Consider the following 21,362-nt stretch of genomic DNA (forward strand, 5'->3'; position numbering starts at 1 on the left):
TTTCACCAAGACTTGACTGCGAATAATATGAAAAGACAGGCACACTCGGTGAACTTCTGGGCTGGGGAGCTAGTTAAGATGACAGGTGCCATTTTTGTTAAATTTGGCTTAGGTGTCTGGCGATGCCAAGATTAGGTCTTTTGCAATGATAAATGTTAGAAAAATAGTCATTGTTTGGTTTGGGATTTTGAATCTCTCTGGTTTCACTGCTCTTTCTGCTCTTTCTGGATGTGGGTGGACTGCAACTCCTATCATCTGTTATTGCCCCCTCCAAACTCTGCCAGTAAGTTGGTCATTGCTAGCTATGTTTGCCAAGTGTGGTCCAGATCTACTGTCAGTGGGGCTCACAGTGCTCTCTGGATGCAAGGTGAACTATAACTCCCATATTCTCCAAAACCTGCCAGTATTTTAAGGTGGTCATGGGGACAATGCATGCCAAGTTTGGTCCAAATGAATCATACTTGGTTGGGAGCCCCCCGCCCCCCCAGCACCCACTGCTGCTGTGAGATCAGAGTGAAGAGAGGGGCCAGGAAGGCAGTTCCATCTTGCCTCCAGTGTCATCAGTAGGGAGCCCCCCCCCCCCTCCTTCCAGCACCAACCGCTGCTGTGAGATCAGAGTGAAGAGAGGGGCCAGGAAGGCAGTTCCATCTTGCCTCCAGTGTCATCAGTTGGGAGCCCCCCCCCCTCCTTCCAGCACCAACCGCTGCTGTGAGATCAGAGTGAAGAGAGGGGCCAGGAAGGCAGTTCCATCTTGCCTCCAGTGTCATCAGTTGGGAGCCCCCCCCCCCTCCTTCCAGCACCAACCGCTGCTGTGAGATCAGAGTGAAGAGAGGGGCCAGGAAGGCAGTTCCATCTTGCCTCCAGTGTCATCAGTAGGGAGCCCCCCCCCCCTCCTTCCAGCACCAACCGCTGCTGTGAGATCAGAGTGAAGAGAGGGGCCAGGAAGACAGTTCCATCTTGTCTCCTGCACTGTGCTTATGATATAATATAATATAATATAAATATAGTATAACATAATATAGTGTATATACATATAATATTGATAATATTATAACGTTATACAATATACTACTACAAATAAAATGATATTATAATTATATATTTATATTAAATGTAATATTACTAATAATATTACAGTACAATGTTATAGTACAATGTAATATATAATATTAATATTGAGCTATGATAATAATAATATATTGTATTTACTTTTTACTTGTAAGCTGCTCTGAGTACCCTTCGGGGTGAGAAGGGCAGCATAAAAATGTCGTAAATAAATAAATAAATAGTGGGATTCACAGAGCCATCTGGATGTGGATGAACTACAACTCCCATTATCCAAGGTCAACTCCCCCTCCAATCTAACCAGTCTTTTAAGTTGGTCATGGTGGATATTTACGCCAAGTGTGGTCCTGATACATCGCCGGTGCGACTCACAGGGTTCTCCAGATGAGAGAGCCCTCTTGGAAAACACATACAAACAGAGATACATACAAACATATTTTTCACTTTTATTATAGAAGACAGATATATAGATATGGGTATCCCACACCTTTCTCCCCGTGTGGAATCCCAGGCAGAATGAGGAAAGGCTGTCTTAAGAGCAGGTCACTTTAGGAGGCCATGGACTTGGGTTAGACTCAAGATTAGCCCTTTGAATCTCACCCCAAAAAGAGGCAGATGAGAAGGTGCGCAATGGTCCAAATTGGGGTTACAGGGGAGAATCTAGTTCTGCTCTCGCACTATTCCTTCCCCCAAACAAAGCCCATTATGCTCAGGAGCAAAGTTGCCACCACCAGGAGAGAAAGAGTCCTCTTCCAAGAGGTCCAGTGTCTCTTTTCACAGTGAGAGTGGGTTTCCCCGTCTTCCTTTCACCTCGAAGTGCGGACACCAAATGAGTGTTTTAAATAAAGTCAGGTGGGAACGGAGCACAAACCAGGTCGCTTCCAGAGTGCCTTGGTTCTGCTTCCGCAAAGTCCTATGAAGGCACGGAGCCGCATCAGAGTTTGCAAGAGGCTTGGGCCACTTTGGAGTTTGTCCTCCGGTTCAGGGCTTTGCAGATAAAGGCGCCGGCTTCAAGGAGCTTGGAGAGATCCACGCCCTTCACAAGGAAGAAAGGAAGAGGGCAACGTGAGGACATGGCTGCTTGTTTTGCAATTTAATTTTAATGCCAACTTCAGGTTCATTGAGCCCATTTTGCTTATCCTGTGTCTGAACTTGGAAATTGTATTTTTGGATTATATTGGGTTGATGTCGGTTTTTTTGGGCTATATGGCCATGTTCTAGGGGCATTCTCTCCTGACGTTTCGCCTGCACCTATGGCAAGCAAGGTAGTGAGGATGCTTGCCATAGATGCAGGCGAAACGTCAGGAGAGAATGCCTCTAGAACATGGTCATATAGCCCGAAAAAACCGACAACAACCCAGTGATTCCAGCCATGAAAGCCTTCGACAATACTTTGGATTATATTTCCTGTAGTAGTAATAGTAGTAAGTAGTAATAGTAAACTTTATTACAGTCGATGACCAGATCATAACAGCAGGACCCAGTCCTGCACATCCACATCAAACCCAAGGGGTTATATGCTTCAAACATCAATAAATTTTAAAATCTCAGCTAAAAACCACATACAAGTAGTTACTAAAGCCCAACACTATAAATATCCACTATAAATAGACAAGGCTGGATTTTAATTGCAGCTGTGCAGAACTTAGCGACATTGTACGTCACAGCTGAGTTTGTGTCTATGAGCAGCAGGGCTATGTAGAATTGTCCAGAGCGTCCTGCTCCTGGTGCTACTACTACTAGTATTATCAGTTTTACTACTGATGTGACTACTCCTGAGGCTACTACTACTGCCACTAGTGCTATTACTAAATGGTATTACTACTGATGCTACTACTAGCAGTGCTCTTGCTCCTGGTGCTACTACTACTGCTACTGGTGCTACTATTACTAGTATTAATACTGATGCTACTGCTACTGGTGCTCCTGCTTTTGGTGCTGATACTACTGCTACTGGTGCTACTACTAAGTGGTATTACTACTAAGTGGTATTATTACTGGTGCAACTACTCCTGGTGCTACTACTCCTGGTGCTCCTACTAGTAGTTTTACTACTGATGCTACTAGTACCGGGGCACCTGCTCCTGGTGCTACTGCTACTGCCACTAGTGCTACTACTCAGTGGTGTTACTACTGATGCTACTACTCCTGGTGCTCCTACTAGTAGTTTTACTACTGATGCTACTAGTACCGGTGCTCCTGCTCATGGTGCTACTAATACTGCCACTAGTGCTACTACTAAATGGTATTACTACTGATGCTACTAGTAGTAGTGCTGTTGCTCCTGGTGCTACTACTACTGCTACTGGTGCTACTATTACTAGTATTAATACTGATGCTACTGCTACTGGTGCTCCTGCTTTTGGTGCTGATACTACTGCTACTAGTGCTACTACTAAGTGGTATTACTACTAAGTGGTATTATTACTGGTGCAACTACTCCTGGTGCAACTACTCCTTGTGCTCCTACTAGTAGTTTTATTACTGATGCTACTAGTATCAGGGCTTCTGCTCCTGGTGCTACTACTACTGCCACTAGTGCTACTACTCAGTGGTGTTACTACTGATGCTACTACTACTGGTGCTACCACTCCTGATGCTCCTACTAGTAGTTTTACTACTGATGCTACTAGTACCGGTGCTCCCACTCCTGGTGCTACTAGTACTGCCACTAGTGCTACTACTAAGTGGTATTACTACTGATGCTACTACTACTGGTGCTGCTAGTGCTACTACTACTGCTACTGCTAAGTGGTATTACTACTAGTGCTACTGTTACTTCTCCTTCTTCTGATATGCATTTATAACCCACTTCTTCTCTCCCAAAGGAGACTCAAAGCAACCTAGAGAGAGCCCTTCTCTAAGCATTTGCAAGGTTTCCCCAGAATATCCCTCATAGCTCTTTACTAATTGACAGTACCACATTCAATGAACTCACATAATACATGAATCTGCTGCCTCAGCAACCTAAGGGAGCCCGCTACTTACTGTGTGAATGCCGAGGCCGTGTAGCATGTAGACCATGTCTTCCGTGGCCACGTTCCCCGAGGCGCCCTGGGCGTAAGGGCAGCCCCCCAGGCCCGCAACGGAGGAATCGACCACAGTGACACCCATCTGGGGATGGAAGCAAACCTAGCTCAGAAACGCATACCATGCTATTCCCCAGTCCAGCCCTTTGCAACCTTGTTTATCTAAGAAATAATTTTCAGGTCTCAGCGAACCCCTGCATCAAAATTAGCAGGGTGCATCATTGAGCTCTGCTGTGGTTTGGTTACATGACCACCCATGAAAAAATCCAAAAAGCAAGCTTTAATTTATCACATATTAAGATACATAAGCATACAGAAAGCATGCCAACTCTGAAGTCCCAGAAACATACCTGAAGGGCTACCAGCGTGTTGGCAAGCGCCTGCCCATATGTATCATGGCAGTGGACAGCAAGGGCACCGATGGGCACCTCTTTTATGACAGCAGAGAGCATCTCCCTCATGTTGCCAGGAGTCCCAACGCCAATGGTATCGCCAAGAGAAATCTCATAGCATCCCATTGCGTACATTTTCTTTGACACCTGCCGTGGAGAACAGAAGTTAGATAAAAGAGATGATTCATCTTCAGAATCGAAACATGCCAAAATTCATATAAGGCTGTGATTTTTGGTGTCCATTTGATGTTTTCGGAAACCCTGAAAATGCTTTTGGCTCACAGCGATTCAGAGTGACATTCAGCACGTATTAGACATTGCAAAATAATTTCCCGATTATAAACAGGAGCTCACCTCGGCCACTTTAGCGGGAGCAATCTTCCCTTCATAAGGACAGCCAAGGACGCAGGAGACGTACCTGCAAGTAAAAGGAACAAGTTTTACTACATATCCATTTTTCTTTCAAACCTACTGGCTTTCTCCTATCTAGGTTCAGTGTTAATTTGCCTGCTTGTCACCAAATTAAGACATCTTTCTTAGGCAGTGTTTCTCAAACTGGGGGTGGGGACCGCAGGGGGGTAGCAAGGGGGGTTTCAGAGGGGTCACCAAAGAACATCAGGAAGCACCTATTTCTGATGGTCTTAGGAACCCCTTTGGCAGAGAAGGCTGGAGATTTCTCAGCCTGTCCTTCCCTTCCTTTTTGGAAACAGACGGGGAATCCTCCCCACCAAATGCCCACATCCTGTTCTCTGGATATACGTGAACTAACACTCCAAAACTCAAGGTCAATGCTCACCAAACCCTTCCAGTATTTTCTATTAGTCATGTGGGTTCTGTGTGGGAAGTTTGGCCCAATTCTATTATTGGTGGGTTTCAGAATGCTCTTTGATTGTAGGTGAACTATAAATCCCAGCAACTGCAACTTCCAAATGTCAAGGTCTATTGTCCCCAAACTCCACCAGTGTTCACATTGGGCATATTGAGTATTTGTGCAAAGTTTGGTCCAGATCCATCATTGTTTGAGTCAACAGTGCTCTCTAGATGTAGGTAAACTACAACTCCAAAACTCAAGGTCAATGCCCATCAAACCCTTCCAGTATTTTCTTTTGGTTGTGGGAGTTCTGTGTACCCAGTCTGGTTAAGTTCCATCAGTGGTGGAGTTCAGAATGCTCTTTGATTGTAGGTGAACTATAAATCCCAGCAACTACAACTCCCAAGAGAGTTCTGAGAGTGCCTTGAACTGCAAGAAGATCCAACCAGTATTTTCTGTTGGACACAAGAGTTCTGTGTGCCAAGTTTGGTTCAATTCCATCATTGGTGGAGTTCAGAATGCTCTTTGATTATAGGTTAACTATAAATCCCAGCAACTACAACTCCCAAATGACAAAATCAATCCCCCCAAGCCCACCAGTCTTCAATTTTGAGTGTATTGGTTATTTGTGTCAAATTTGGTCCAGTGAATGAAAATACTTCCTGCATAACAGTAGCAAAATTACAGTTATGAAGTAGCAACAAAAATAATGTTATGGTTGGGGGTCACCACAACATGAAGAACTGTATTAGTAAGGTTGAGAAACATAGTTCTAAGGCTTACCCTCGAACGGGGATGTTGGCTTCTTTTGCTGCCCGCAAGACATCGCTAAACCTCTCCAAACTTTCGTCTATGGAGCAGTTGATGTTCTTCTTTGTGAAAAGTTCTGATGCGGCGCCAAAGATGGATACCTCCTTAGCTCCAGCCGCTACCTGCCAATTAAGGAAAGGCATTTATTTTGAGAGGGACTATGGAGGAAAACACCAGTAGAGAGCAGGAGAAGGTTATCCTTCTATACCAGAGGTGGCCAAAGTGTGACAAAATACCCCCAAGTGGCATGAGTGGTAAAATACCCCAGAAAATGGTAAGATGCCCACGAAAAAACCTTCCTTGGGCCTAAAAAGGTCCCAAAACATGGAGGAAAATGATCCCATGACCCCTATTTATTTGGGGACACCCTATTTATTTGGTAGAGGTGGAACAATGTTTTCCAAAGCAGCCCACCCCCATCTCAACCAAGCAGTAGCCCTATGGACGAGAAAACCCCAGAAATATGACATAAAAGCCGTGACATACTGGAATACACAATGTAACCATAGCTTATATGTTTCCCACTTCAAAACCTTAATGGCAACAAACTCAGGGATTCTACACAGAGTCTTATTTGTTTCATCTTTGTTTATTAACTGTGTTATTTCTCCACTTTAGCAGGAAAAATGAAATGCAGATACAGAATGGGGGACGATGCCTGGCTCGAGAGCAGTACGTGTGAAAAAGATCTTGGAGTCCTTGTGGACAACAAGTTAAACATGAGCCAACAATGTGATGTGGCGGCAAAAAAAGCCAATGGGATTTTGGCCTGCATCAACAGGAGCATAGTGTCTAGATCTAGGGAAGTCATGCTACCCCTCTATTCTGCTTTAGTTAGACCACACCTGGAATATAGTGTCCAATTCTGGGCACCACAATTCAAGAGAGATATTGACAAGCTGGAATGTGTCCAGAGGAGGGCGACTAAAACGATCAAGGGTCTGGAGAACAAGCCCTATGAGGAGCGGCTTAAGGAGCTGGGCATGTTTAGCCTGAAGAAGAGAAGGCTGAGAGGAGATATGATAGCCATGTATAAATATGTGAGAGGAAGCCACAGGAAGGAGGGAGCAAGCTAGTTTTCTGCTTCCTTGGAGACTAGGACGCGGAACAATGGCTTCAAACTACAAGAAAGGAGATTCCATCTGAACATGAGGAAGAATTTCCTGACTGTGAGAGCCATTCAGCAGTGGAACTCTCTGCCCCGGAGTGTGGTGGAGGCTCCTTCTTTGGAAGCTTTTAAACAGAGGCTGGATGGCCATCTGTCCTGGGTGATTTGAATGCAATATTCCTACTTCTTGGCAAGGGGTTGAACTGGATGGCCCATGAGGTCTCTTCCAACTCTTTGATTCTATGATTCTATGTTCACTAAATTGAAAGAACACCTGGGTGGAAAACACTTTTCCGATGACGACAAGCTGAACATCGAAGTGACGAATTGGCTGGAAAAGGCGGCGGAAGACTTCTATGACACAGGCATTAAAAAACTCATCCCACAGATAACAGAATTTATTGAACTGAATGGTGATTATGTGGAAAAATAACGTAATACCTATGCTACAATCCATGTAAGTTTTAGTATAATATACTCATTCTTTGTATTTTTAAAAAATACTTTCAGGATATCCCTTGTAATTTAAAAACATGGGAAATACTAAAATATTTGTCTTGTGGATATAGGATACAATGAAAATACTCATACACTTAAATTTACATTATAAGCTAACGATCCTCCCCAAGTCCACCAAGTCTTCCCTTACCGCTGCTTGGAAGCCCTTGAGGTTTGGGGTCAGAACTGGATAGCTGATGCCAGGGACCTTCTGGATGCCTTGCATGACTTCGGCATGGTCAGCCATCTAAAAAGCAGAACAACAAATAAGGTAAGATTCTAAATCTTCAAAGTCAAGGAAGGCCTCCCTTCCCCAAATGTTTTAATCTTTTTTCACTTTTAGCTTTATTTATTTATTTGAATACATTGAGAAATTTGAGTTTAAATTAGATTGGTTGCATTAAAAATTAGGAAGAAAAAATGTAAAAAGAAAAACAAGTGGCCCCGTGACCCATCTACAAGGTAAATTGAACCCTAATGCATACAAGACACAATTCACTCCTTTTTTGGGTCAGGGAATGTTTAGTTGTTTGTTTGGGGTTTTCTTTGTGCACTGGGATTGTGGCGCAGCTGGCTGAGTGTCAGCTGCATTAAGATCACTCTGACCAAAAGGTCATGAGTTCGAAGCCAGCCCGGGCTGGAGTGGGTGTCCAGCCATTGTGTAGCCTGTTGTCGACCTTTGCAACCCGAAAGACAGTTGCATCTGTCAAGTAGGAAAATAAGGTACCACCTTGTGTGGGAGGCTAAATTTAACTAATTTATGAGGCCATAAAGAAAAAAGACTCCGGGGAATGTGGAATGCGGAAGAACTTCATTGGTGTCGTTGATGGACGATGAAAAGCAGCAGCTCCCCTGGCGGCCAGAAAAGAAGTTAAATAGCCTCGGTGTATTTGTCTGTTAAATGTTGTTTGTCAAACTGGCATTGAATGTTTGCCATATATGTGTTTACTGTAATCCGCCATGAGTCCCCTGCGGGGTGAGAAGGGCGGAATATAAGAACTGTAAATAAATAAATAAATAAATAAATTTGTGTCAGGAGCGACCTGAGGAACTGCAAGTTGCTTCTGGTGTGAGAGAATTGGCTGTCTGCAAGAACGTTGCCCAGGGGACACCCGGATGTTTGATGTTTTACCATCCTTGTGGGAGGCTTCTCTCATGTCCCCGCATGGGGAGCTGGAGCTGACATCAGGTGCTCAACCCACTCTCCCTGGATTCGAACTGCTCACCTGTCAGTCAACAGTCCTGTTGGCACAAGGGTTTAACCCATTGCGCCACCGGAGGGTATCAGGGTCATATAAACAACTAGGACTGACATGATGATGATTATGATAATAATTTTATTTCTCTCCACTAGGTGGAGCATGACATAGTTAAAACATATCATCATAAAACATTATGAAAGAAATACATATATTAAAATGTAATTCTAGGAAATATATATATTGTCAAAGGCTTTCATGGTCGGAGCCCCCGGTGGCGCAGTGGGTTAAACAACTGTGCCGGCAGGACTGAAGACCGACAGATCGCAGGTTCGAATTCGGGGAGAGGCGAATGAGCTCCCTCTATCAGCTCCAGCTCCTCATGCAAGGACATGAGAGAAGCCTCCCACAAGGATAATAAAAAAACATCAAATCATCTGGGCATCCCCTGGGCAACGTCCTTGCAGACGGCCAATTCTCTTATACCAGAAGCGACTTGCAGTTTCTCAAGTCGCTCCTGACACGATTAAAAAAAAATGGCCAGAATAACTGGGTTGTTGTAGGTTTTTTCGGGCTGTATGGCCATGTTCTAGAGGCATTCTCTCCTGACGTTTCGCCTGCATCTATGGCAAGCATCCTCAAAAAGTAGTGAGGTCAAAGGTAGCGAGGTCAGACCTCACTACCTCTGAGGATGCTTGCCATAGATGCAGGCGAAACGTCAGGAGAGAATGCCTCTAGAACATGGCCATACAGCCCGAAAAAACCCACAACAACCCAATATATATATTAGTATACAAAGAACAAGCATACAGCTCCAGGGTCAAATTTTCAACACTTTCATTGAACAAGGAATCACAGAACCCTAAAGGGCCATTCAGCCCAACCCTATTATGCCAGGCAAGAAGGCCCAAACCCAACCCCTCCCAACAGATGACCATACAACCTCAGTTGAAACATCTCCAGGAACAGCTGGACTGACCTGCGGGACCCATTTGGGAGAGACAAAACTGGTGGCTTCTATGACGGAAAGGCCTGTTTCTGACAGCCGGTTGATGAAGTCAATTTTCACCTGGGTAGGGACAATATTCTACACAAAGAGAGAGTGGGAAGGAAATAAAGTCACTGCTATACTTATATAACAGATTTTTTGAATTTCAATTTTCCAATTAAATTCTTTTCAATGGTAGAATGACAAAGATTAAGGGCAGGAGCTGTACGTGGAAGACTGAGGAGCATGAACTAATGGTCAAAAAGTGACTCTTAGCACAAAGAAGAGAGCAAGAGGGTAGTCATAGATGCTCTTCTCATAAAAAAAGATTAATTAACAGAATTCAGATCCCATTTCTTTCACTTTTATATTCTAACTGGTTTATCTTCAAGACAAGGCAAACTGATCATACTAAATGATAAAAGTATAAACATTCATGACTATGCATCACCATGAGTTTTGAAAGCCAGCCGGGTGCAAAGGTTGCCTCTTTTGCAACTTCCCATGGCTTTGCAATGAGTCAACATCCAAGTCCACCTTAGGCAAGCTGGCTGCAATTATGCCTGTTTACAACAGACCTTCCCTCTGTCCTTTCTTAGGTGACAAAGGTAACAAGAACGTCAGAACCTGTCGGGTTTTATCTGAGCGAGAAGCCCAAGAGTTCTGGAAGCTCAGCCAAATAAATAGAGGGAAAAGGTTAAAGCCCTAGGACTTTGAAAAGATTAGCCAACAAATAGAAGGAAAAAGTTAATCTGTGTTTACTGGTCCACATCGTATTGAACTTCTATGAAAATAGTCTCTGTGTTGAACTGAAGATGTGCTTGCATGCCTTCGAATCATTTCTGACTTATAGCAATCCTAAGGCAAACCCATCACAGAGTTTTCTTCAGAAGGGTTTGCCTTTGCCTTCTTCCTCTGAGGCTGAGAGAGAATGACCTGTCCAATGTCACCCAGTAGGTTCCCAGAGCCAAACGGAGACTCAAACCTCACCTCCAGAGTCATTGTTTAACACCGAAACCATTACATTATTGCATTTTTCTTTGCACTGGACACAACAAAATATTAAAATATACACCAGATTTCTAACACAAAGGACATTTGGCAGATTTATATTATTATAGAATTTTGTTTGATTACACAGTTCAACGGAGAAAAAGTTGCGGGCCTGAAAATAATTTTTCTTTTATGATTTTGGGGTGCTGAAAAGGAAAATGACATTTAAAAATGTATATTGGCTCTAATTTTTATGATATAAGCAATCATGTGATCACGTATGGTTGAAAAAATGCATGTTGCGACTTACACTATGGAAGATTCTAGAATATTCTAGAATGTTTGATGACGCAGTATTAGTGCCGTGTGCAAAAGTCAGAAAGCCCTATATAAGGCCAGACTTTTGAACGGTGAGGGTCAGTCAGTTGAAGACTGAGACAGTATCGTTAAACATCGTTTTACATTGTTCTTTTTACTGTAGTTATGCCTCGCACGTGTGTAAATAAAGCACTATGTAAAAAAGATATCAAGGTAAATGGACTCCGTCAATGCTGTCAGACTACTGCTGGAGCATTGTAAGAGACAATCCTTTCCTTGAATACAAAAGAAAAGTCAAGAGAAGCAAACAGGATATAAACTAAAGTCACGATTAAAGCGACATTTAAACTTTCAGACTTTTCAACTGCATTAGGCCTACTAATATAGTTTCTTGCTGCACAAACATAAACAATAGACTAATTCAATAAATATTTCTCATGTATAAACTATTGGCAATATAATTTGACTAAAATTTAGTAAAAATTCACGGTTTATATACATGCAGTAAGGTTAGGCGCACTATCATAATATTAACGAATTACCTATTGTGGAGAAAATTGAAATAGCTGTTTCATAAAAACCAGAGCCAATTAACACATTTAATTATTATATTTGAATTCAGCATGTTAAATTTATTAAGAGACAGCACATTTCGTTTACGCAACTGAGAAAAACTGAAAATTTGTAGAACAGTGTTATGTGTAGTTTTATTTATTGATGTCAAGGTTAATTTACTGAAGCTAGGTTTTTAATTTGATGTAAGGTTTTAATACTACTTTTATATGTGGGATTTTTCTGGGATTTTATGTCAGTATCATGTGTTTTATGTAGGCATTGAATGTTTGCCATTGTTATGTTGGAATCCTCCCTGAGTCATCTCGGGGAGATAGGGTGGAATACAAATAAAGTATTATTATTATTATTATTATTATTATTATTATTATTATTATTACCTTTTCATTCTGCAACCCGTCTCGCGGACCGACTTCAACGATTTTCACATGTTTCGGGAGGGAAGTAGCTGCTGCTGTGCTGAGCTAGAGGGAATAAGAGTTTAGAAATGAGTTTAGAATGATCAGAACCAAGTAAATAAAGACCTTTTTGATGTCTTCTTCATCAGGAAGCATGCCTGACCGTAGCAAAAGGAAGAAAGGTTTGAGGCATCCTGTGATTATTCTACATGTCTCATTCAGTGCTATATTCACCTGCTTTGCGTGGGCAGACTTGTGCCAGATGGGGCAGGCATACTCAGGAGTTGAGTAGGACAAGGACAAGGCTGATAATAATAATAATAATAATAATAATAATAATAATAATAATAATACTCCTGACCTCACAATCGTGTTAAAAACAGAGTGTGGATCGTCGATGTTGCAATTCCAGGGCAACAGCAGGATTGAAGAGAAACAAATGGAAATGCTGACATGATATGAGGATTTAAAGATCGAACTGCAAAGACTCTGGCACAAATCAGTAAAGGTGGTCCCAGTGGTGATTGGCACACTGGGTGCAGTGCCTAAAGACCTTGGCCTGCACTTAAACACAATCAGCGCTGACAAGATTACCATCTGCCAGCTGCAAAAGGCCACCCTACTGGGATCTGCCCGCATTATTCGCCAATACATCACACAGTCCTTGACACTTGGGAAGTGTCTGGTGTGTGATCCAATACAACAACCAGCAGAGTGATCTTGTTTGCTGTGGACTCGTTGTGTTTCAAATAATAATAATAATAATAATAATAATACTTTATTTATACCCCGCTACCATCTCCCCAAAGGGGACTCGGGGTGGCTAACATGAGACCAAGCCCAAACAATTACAACAGATCAAAATAAAAGACATGCAGCAAATAATAACATAAAATGAAATATAAACAAAACAAGTTAATACGAAGTCAATAAAATAATACAAGTGTACAGAGCGGGCTGGGTCAAATTACAAGGGATAGAATTGAAAATATAAAAATCCTGGGTGAGATGGATGAGTAGGGTAGTGTGCCTGGTGGGGGATTTCAGATGGGATAAGCAATGGGGTGAATTTCACTAACAGTTGAGATAAAGTGCATCGAAGGGCATATTGTACTGAGCTGGTAATGCTGTGGGGATTTGTATTCATTCCTCAAAGGCACACCAAAACAGCCAGGTTTTTAAGCTCTTCCTGAAGGCTGCTAGGGTGGGCGCTTGCCTAATCTCTCCGGGTAACGAGTCCCAAAGCCGAGGGGCCACCACAGAGAAGGCCTTCTCCCTCGTCCCCACAAGTCGCACTTGCGACAGAGGAAGAAGCGAGAGGAGGGCCTCCCCAGAAGATCGAAGGGGTTGTGCATGTTTGTAGGGCTACCAGTAAGTTTTTGCAGGATGTTATTTAATGTACCTACTTTGTGCTTGGTGTTCGCACAGTGTTTCCTAATTGTTACTGTTTGATCTGAGGCAGTGTTTCTCAACTTTCTGAATGCCGTGACCCCTTAACACACTTCCTCATGTTGTGGTGACTCCCAACCTTAACATTATTTTCGTTCCTACTTCATAACTGCAATTTTCCTACTGTTATGAAAAGTAATGTAAATATCTGATATGCAGGATGTATTTTCGTTCACTCGACCAAATTTGACACAAATATCCAATACACCCTAATTTGAATGCTGGTGGGGTTGGGATGGGGGGGGGGAATTGATTTTGTCATTTGGGAGTTGTAGTTGCTGGGATTTATAGTTCACCTACAATCAAAGAGCATTCTGAACTCCACCACTGATGGAACTTAACCAGTCTGGGCACACAGAACTCCCACAACCAAGAGATATTGACAAGCTGGAATGTGTCCAGAGGAGGGCGACTAAAATGATCAAGGGTCTGAAGAACAAGCCCTACGAGGAGCGGCTTCAAACTACAAGAGAGGAGATTCCATCTGAACACGAGGAAGAACTTCCTGACTGTGAGAGCCTTTCAGCAGTGGAACTCTCTGCCCCGGAGTGTGGTAGAGGCTCCTTCTTTGGAAGTTTTTAAACAGAGGCTGGATGGCCATCTGTCAGGGGTAATTTGAATGCAATATTCCTGCTTCTTGGCAGGGGGTTGGACTGGATGGCCCATGAGGTCTCTTCCAACTCTTTGATTCTATGATTCTAAGAGAAAATACTGGAAGGGTTTGGTGGGCATTGACCTTGAGTTTTGCAGTTGTAGTTCACCTGCATCCAGAGAGCACTGTGGCCTCAAACAATGATGGATCTGGACCAAACTTGGCACGAATAATAATATGCCCAAATGTGAACACTGGTGGAGTTTGGGGAAAATAGATTTCTCATTTGGGAGTTGTAGTTGCTGGGATTTATAGTTCACCTACAATTCTGAACCCCACTAATGGTAGAATTGAGCCAAACTTCCCGCACAGAACCCCATGACCAACAGAAAATACTGTTTTCTGATAGTCTTTGGTGACCCTTCTGACACCCCCTCGCGACCCCCTCAGGGGTCCCAACTCCCAGGTTGAGAAACTTGTACCTTGGCAGGGTTAGGCTTCAGGTGGTTATCTTTGTTGTAGCTGGACAGATCTATCTTTATATAAGAACCGTATATACAGGCATAGGCCAACTTGGGCCCTCCAGATGTTTTGTACTTCAACTCCCACAATTCCTAACAACCTCAGGCCCTTTCCTTTTCCCCCTCAGCCGCTTAACGAAGGGGCCTGAGGCTGTAAGGAATTGTGGGAGTTGAAGTCCAAAACATCTGGAGAGCCCAAATTGGCCTATGCCTGGTATATAACATATAATATATAAATATATTTTATATATATATATATATATATATATATATACACACACAAACAATTATATAATAAATGCCGAGTATATACGTTTCTGGTACTAAAGTAACAACATTAAACCCTCACCGGCCTCAGGGACGCCACCAGCCTAGCAATCGTCCGATTCGCCACCACCATGGCGACTTCTTCCTCCTTCTCAGCCCAGCTGAGAAGCCATTTTGGCCTGTCACGTGACATTGACCCGGCGGGCGGGGCCCCCGGTCTCGCGCTCTCCTTTCTTAAAGGGGAACACACACCCAGGCCAAGAAAACTTCTTGTCCCCAGAGATGTCTCTTAACTAGGAGGAGGTTTGGTTGGATCTGAATGTGAACACTTTGTGTCTTGTGTTTCATCTTCCTTCTGCGTGTTTTAGCATCTACTTTGTAGAAATAGGTTTTAAGATGTGTATTTTATAGAATGTTTAAGATGAAGATGTGTTTTTTAGCCATGTTGTAACCTGCCTTGAGCCACAAAGTCAGGCAGGTAAGAAATATTATTATTATTATTATTATTGTTATATATACAGCATATACAGACACACAAAGTAGCTGTTTATAAAACAAACTTTAAATAATATATGTATATTTAATTTATATTAGTCCTGATTTAGATTATTACTAATTATTATTACATTGGGGTATAAAGATTATTATTATTATTATTATTATTTACTACCCATCTAAAACACAGACATGTGCCTTTCACCTTAAGAACAGACAAGCATCCCGAGCTCTGAGGATTACCTGGGAAGGAATCCCACTGGAGCCAGAAGGGACAGAGAGTTTCATCTATGCTGATGATCGTGCCATCACCGCTCAAGCAGGGAGCTTTGAGATGGTAGAACAGAAGCTCTTTGAAGCTCTAGGTGCTTTTACTGCCTACTACAGGGAAAACCAGCTGATCCCCAACCCATCTAAAACACAGACATGTGCCTTTCATCTCAAGAACAGAGAAGCATCCCGAGCTCTGAAGATCACCTGGGAAGGAACCCCACTGGAGCATTGCAGCACACCCAAATACCTAGGAGTCACTCTGGACCGTGCTCTTACCTACAAGAAGCACTGCCTGAACATCAAGCAAAAAGTGGGTGCCAGAAACAATATTATACGAAAGCTGACTGGCACAACCTGGGGATCACAACCAGACACAGTGAAGACATCTGCCCTTGCGCTATGCTACTCTGCTGCTGAGTACGCATGCCCAGTGTGGAACACATCTCACCACGCTAAAACAGTGGATGTGGCTCTTAATGAGACATGCCGCATTATCACGGGGTGTCTGCACCCTACACCACTGGAGAAAATTACACTGCTTAGCCGGTATTGCACCACCTGACATCCGCCGGGAAGTAGCAGCCAATAGTGAAAGGACCAAGGCAGAGACATCTCCAGCTCATCCCCTGTTTGGGTATCAGCCAGCACGTAAACAACTTAAATCTAGAAATAGTTTTCTAAGATCTACAGAGACACTCACTGGAACACCCCAGCAAGCGAGAGTCCAAAAGTGGCAGGCTCAAACCCAGAACCTCAACCAATGGCTGATAGCAAATGAGAGACTCCGCCCTGGGCACACAGAAGACTGGGCGACTTGGAAGGCGCTGAACAGACTGCGTTCAGACTGGCACCACGAGATGCAGAGCCAACCTTCAGAAATGGGGCTACAAAGTGGAATCCACGACATGCGAGTGTGGAGAAGAGCAAACCACTGACCACCTGCTGCAGTGCAACCTGAACCCTGCTACATGCACAATGGAGGACCTTGCAGCAACACCAGAAGCACTCCAAGGGCTACCAAACTCACAAATTCTGTATTATGTCTGTTTGTTTGCTTTGTTCTGTTAGAAATGTAATATAATTGACTGGTTGCCCTGACACGACAAATAAATACTAGCCATCCCCTGGCACGTATTACTGTGGCCCAGTCTGTGTATATGTGTTTTGTGTGTGTATATGTGTGTGCATATATTTGTGTATATATGTATATATGTGGTTTTGCACATGCATTGTATTTTTTTTTTTGCTTTCTAAATCTCTTCCACTGTGTTTTTCACTGTTTTTATGGGTGATGGTCACTCGTTGGCCTGATAGGTGTCTTGTGTCCAAATTTGGTGTCAATTGATCCAGTGGTTTTTGAGTTATGTTAATCCCACAAACGAACATTACATTTTTATTTACATAGATTACTAGCCATCCCCTGCCACACGTTGCTGTGGCCCAAATGGGGGTTCTGTGTGGGAGGTTTGGCCCAATTCTATCGTTGGTGGGGTTCAGAATGCTTTGTGATTGTAGGTGAACTATAAATCCCAGGAACTACAACTCCCAAAGGTCAAGATTCTATTTTCCCCAAACTCCATCAGTGTTCACTTTTGGGCATATTGAGCATTCTTGTAGAGTTTGGTCCAGATCCATCATTGTTTGAGTCCACAGTGCTCTCTGGATATAGGTGAACTACAACTCCAAAACTCAAGGTCAGTGCCCACCAAACCCTTCCAGTATTTTCTGTTGGTCATGGGAGAACTGTGTGCCAAGTTTGGTTCAATTCCATCATTGGTGGGGTTCAGAATGTTCTTTGATTGTAGGCGAACTATAAATCCCAGCAACTACAACTCCCAAATGAGAAAATCATTTTTTTTTTTAGTGAAGAACACACATTGGGTTGTTTGGAGTCGCATTGAGTCGCCTGTCAAGGGCTGAAAAATGCGGTATAAAAGTGAAGCAAATAAATAATAAATAAATAAATAATTGTGTCCAAATTTGGTGTCAATTCATCCAGTGGTTTTTGAGTTCTGTTAATCCCACAAATGAACATTACATTTTTATTTATATAGATATGTACTGTATATAGAGATATACACACATTTATGTTTATCTCTCCAAATGAGCTGTTTATAAAATGCTGTTTAAATTGTGAGTGTGTGTTTGTGTGTGTGTGTGAGAGAGATTATTATTATTATTATTATTATTATTATTATTATTATTATTATTATTCATCCTGGAGAGAAGTGACAAGTGGAGTGCCATAAGCAGGGTACTGTCCTGGACCTGATTCTGTTCAACATCTTTATTAATGACTTAGATGAAGGGTTAGAAGGCATGATCATCAAGTTTGCAGATGACACCATATTTGGAGGGAAAGCCAATACTCCAGAAGACAGGAGCAGAATTCAAAATGATCGTAACAGATTAGAGAGATGGGCCAAAACTAACAAAATGAAGTTCAACAGTGACAAATGCAAGATACTCCACTTTGGCAGGAAAAAATGAAATGCAAGGATACAGAATGGGGGTTGTGTTGCTCAACAGCGGTCAGTGTGAAAAAGATCTTGGAGTCCTTATGGACAACAAGTTAAACATGAGCCAACAATGTCATGCAGTGGCAAAAAAAGCCAATGGGATTTTGGCCTGCATCAATCGGAGTCTAGTGTCTAGCTCCAGGGAAGTCATGCTACCCATGCTCTATTCTGCCTTGGTCAGACCACACCTGGAATCACACTGCCCATTCTGGGCACTGCAACTTAAGGGAGATGTAGACTCTAAGATGTGATGTGTCCGGAGGAGGGCGACTAAAATAATCAAGGGTCTGGAGAACAAAGCCCTATGAGGTTAAGAAGAACTTCCTGAACGTGAGAGCTGTTCAGCAGTGGAACTCTCTGCCCAGAGTGTGGTGGAGGCTCCTTTTTTGGAGGCTTTTAAACAGGCTGGATGGTCATCTGTCGGGGGTGCTTTGAATGCAATGTTCCTGCTTCTTGCAGAATGGGGTTGGACCGGATGGCCCATAAGGTCTCTTCCAACTCTATGATTCTATGTCTCTTCTGGCAGAAGGCCTACCTAGTCACCTTTCAGTGAGTTTTGATTTACATTCTATTGCTACCATCTGTCAATATTGTATCTGTCTTTGATATTTTTGTGTTTTTTTTCTATATAATATATATTTTATGTCCATATGTTTTTTACTTTGGTGTACCCTGTCTAGAGCCATTACCAATATATTAATATTATTATTTATTATTATTATATAATTTGACATACACATATATGGGAGCATACACACACACACACACACACACACACACACACACACACACACACGGGGTATAAATAAAGTTATTATTATTATTATTATTATTATTATTATTATTTTAATACTTGTATTGGAAAGTGCATATTGTACTTTTAAAGGTTATATATTTTATGTCATGGCCTATGGCTAGTACAATAAACAATTCATTCATTGGGTTGTTGTAGGTTTTTCCGGGCTATATGGCCATGTTCTGGAGGCAATTTTTCTCCTGACGTTTCGCCTGCATCTATGGCAAGCACCCTCAGAGGTAGTGAGGTCTGTTGGAAGTAGGAAAAATGGGTTTATATATCTGTGGAATGACCAGGATGCTTGCCATAGATGCAGGCGAAACGTCAGGAGAAAAATTGCCTCCAGAACATGGCCATATAGCCCGGAAAAACCTACAACCCAGTGATTCCAGCCATGAAAGCCTTTGACAATGCAAATTCATTCATTCACACACACACACAGGGGCACAAGTGCAATAAAATCCCATCAAAGTATCTCCGGATGGCATCCAATACCATAAATTTGAACAGCTCAAAACCATACAAATAAAGGCTAAATGCATAATAGTTGAAGACAGTTAAAATAAGTTAAAAGCCCTATCTTATATTTTTTCCATGTGTGTTCCTTGACTGATGAGACCTAAGGTGCATCTACACAGGTATCTATCTACTGGCTGTTAGGAATTGTGGGAGTTGAAGTCTAAAACTTCAACTCCTGAAGATTGCCCATGCCTGATCCAGTGTAGTATTAATGCAGTTTGACACCACTTTAACAGCCATGGGTCCATGCTATTTGATCACAAGTGTTGTCATTTGACAAAGTCTGCCATAGTTCTGATTTTCACCAAACTACAACTCCCAGGACCCAACTGCATTGAGCCATGGCAGTTAAAGCAGGGTCAAACTGTATTCATTCTACAGTGTAGATGCGACCCATAAAGGAGGATCCCTCAAACATAATACAGGTGTCCATATGGAGAGACACTTAGGTTCTATGCACACTTATCTGGAGCAATCCACTGAATTCAGTGCAGTTTTATTTCCATAGAAGTGTACATAGAATTGGAATTGATGTTAAGATACCAGACATCAGAGAACTGTGGCTTGATCCACTCTATCCTTGAAAAAAAAAAGTGTCCCCCCTTTTCAAAGCCACATACCTGGCCGATCAGGCTTCCTCTTCGTAAAGGCCCCATTTTGGTGCGTTGCAGTCTTGGAGAGTTTAGGGCTGGTGCTGCTTGATCGGCTGAGAGGAAGCATCATGCTGCGCCATGTGCACATTTATACCAGCCCCTGAATCAACAGAAGCACAAGGTTCTGCAACTGAAATATTAGTTTTGGCCCTCAACGCCAATCTCTTTTCTTTTGGCATCAGGTGTTGATTACGTTGGAAAAGTCCATGATGAAACAAAAGAGGTGTGCCACTTCGGCATCATGGCTCTTCTTCTAACGTGATGTAAGGAAGGATTCCTGCCAAATGGATGCTCAAAACGATGATGAAAGGCTCAGAAAGTGTTGTAAGGACGGTGACATCAGTCGTGTTTTCCCATGATCTCACTGGCAGGGATTTCGCTCTGACTCCCGCACTATACGCTGAACATTATTGCACAGTATTGCAATTAATGATTGAGCCTCAATGTTCCATCCTTCTCTGGACATGGCACCAACCATCAAGGCCACACGTGTTTAGAAAGGATCCAAAGTAATGAAAGGTGTGAGAAGGAGGGTTCCTTTGGCTCTCACTCAAAAAAAGAGAGTGATGTCTCTAAAAACTGCTGGAGTGGGAAAGCAGCAAGTGGGAGCAGGTTTAAAAAATCTAGATGAAAGTGGGCAATGAATGGAGGTGGGCCCTGAAACCGAAAATTATCACCCTCCTGGCTGTAGTTAAATATATTAATTCTAAGTGAAAAATTGCAAGTTTGTAAAGATAATCCACATTCAGATAGTTGAGACTGTTTGGCACATAACATTAATACCAGTGGTCATTATACTTATTTCTACAGATTGAGTATTTCGTACCTGAAAAGCCTGGGACCAGAAGTGTTTGGGAGTTTTACCCCCAGATTTTGGAAAACTTGTATTAGCATATACATACATAATTCAGTATCTTGGAAACGGGACCAAAATTGAAACACATAATTCATTTGATACCTTATACACATATAGTAAAGGTAAAGGTTTCCCCTGAGATTAAGTCTAGCCGTGTCTAACTCTGGGGAGTGGTGCTCATCTTAATTTCTAAACCAAAGAGCCGGTGTTGTCCAAGGTCATGTGGCCAACATGACTGCA

At 42.6% G+C, this 21,362-nt stretch overlaps 1 protein-coding gene across 2 annotated transcripts; it reads right to left on the reverse strand.

The window, feature by feature from the left end:
* Positions 1-1,487: 1,487 nt before the first annotated feature.
* Positions 1,488-20,342, reverse strand: HMGCL (3-hydroxy-3-methylglutaryl-CoA lyase). Of its 2 annotated transcripts, none has more exons than XM_060784235.2 (9): positions 20,234-20,342; positions 12,165-12,248; positions 9,892-9,999; positions 7,865-7,960; positions 6,081-6,229; positions 4,841-4,904; positions 4,445-4,633; positions 4,054-4,179; positions 1,488-2,101 (listed from the first exon to the last, which is right to left on the reverse strand). In XM_060784235.2, the coding sequence occupies exons 1-9, from the start codon at positions 20,267-20,269 to the stop codon at positions 2,000-2,002; spliced, it is 954 nt and encodes a 317-aa protein (XP_060640218.2). In that variant the 5' UTR covers positions 20,270-20,342; the 3' UTR covers positions 1,488-1,999. The 2 variants fall into 2 exon arrangements, with proteins under 2 accessions (XP_060640218.2, XP_060640217.2); XM_060784234.2 differs by lacking the exon at positions 20,234-20,342 and adding an exon at positions 15,094-15,219.
* Positions 20,343-21,362: the final 1,020 nt, after the last annotated feature.

This window comes from Anolis sagrei, chromosome X (genome assembly GCF_037176765.1).
Source record: "Anolis sagrei isolate rAnoSag1 chromosome X, rAnoSag1.mat, whole genome shotgun sequence".
In the NCBI taxonomy this organism is placed as follows: domain Eukaryota; kingdom Metazoa; phylum Chordata; class Lepidosauria; order Squamata; family Dactyloidae; genus Anolis; species Anolis sagrei.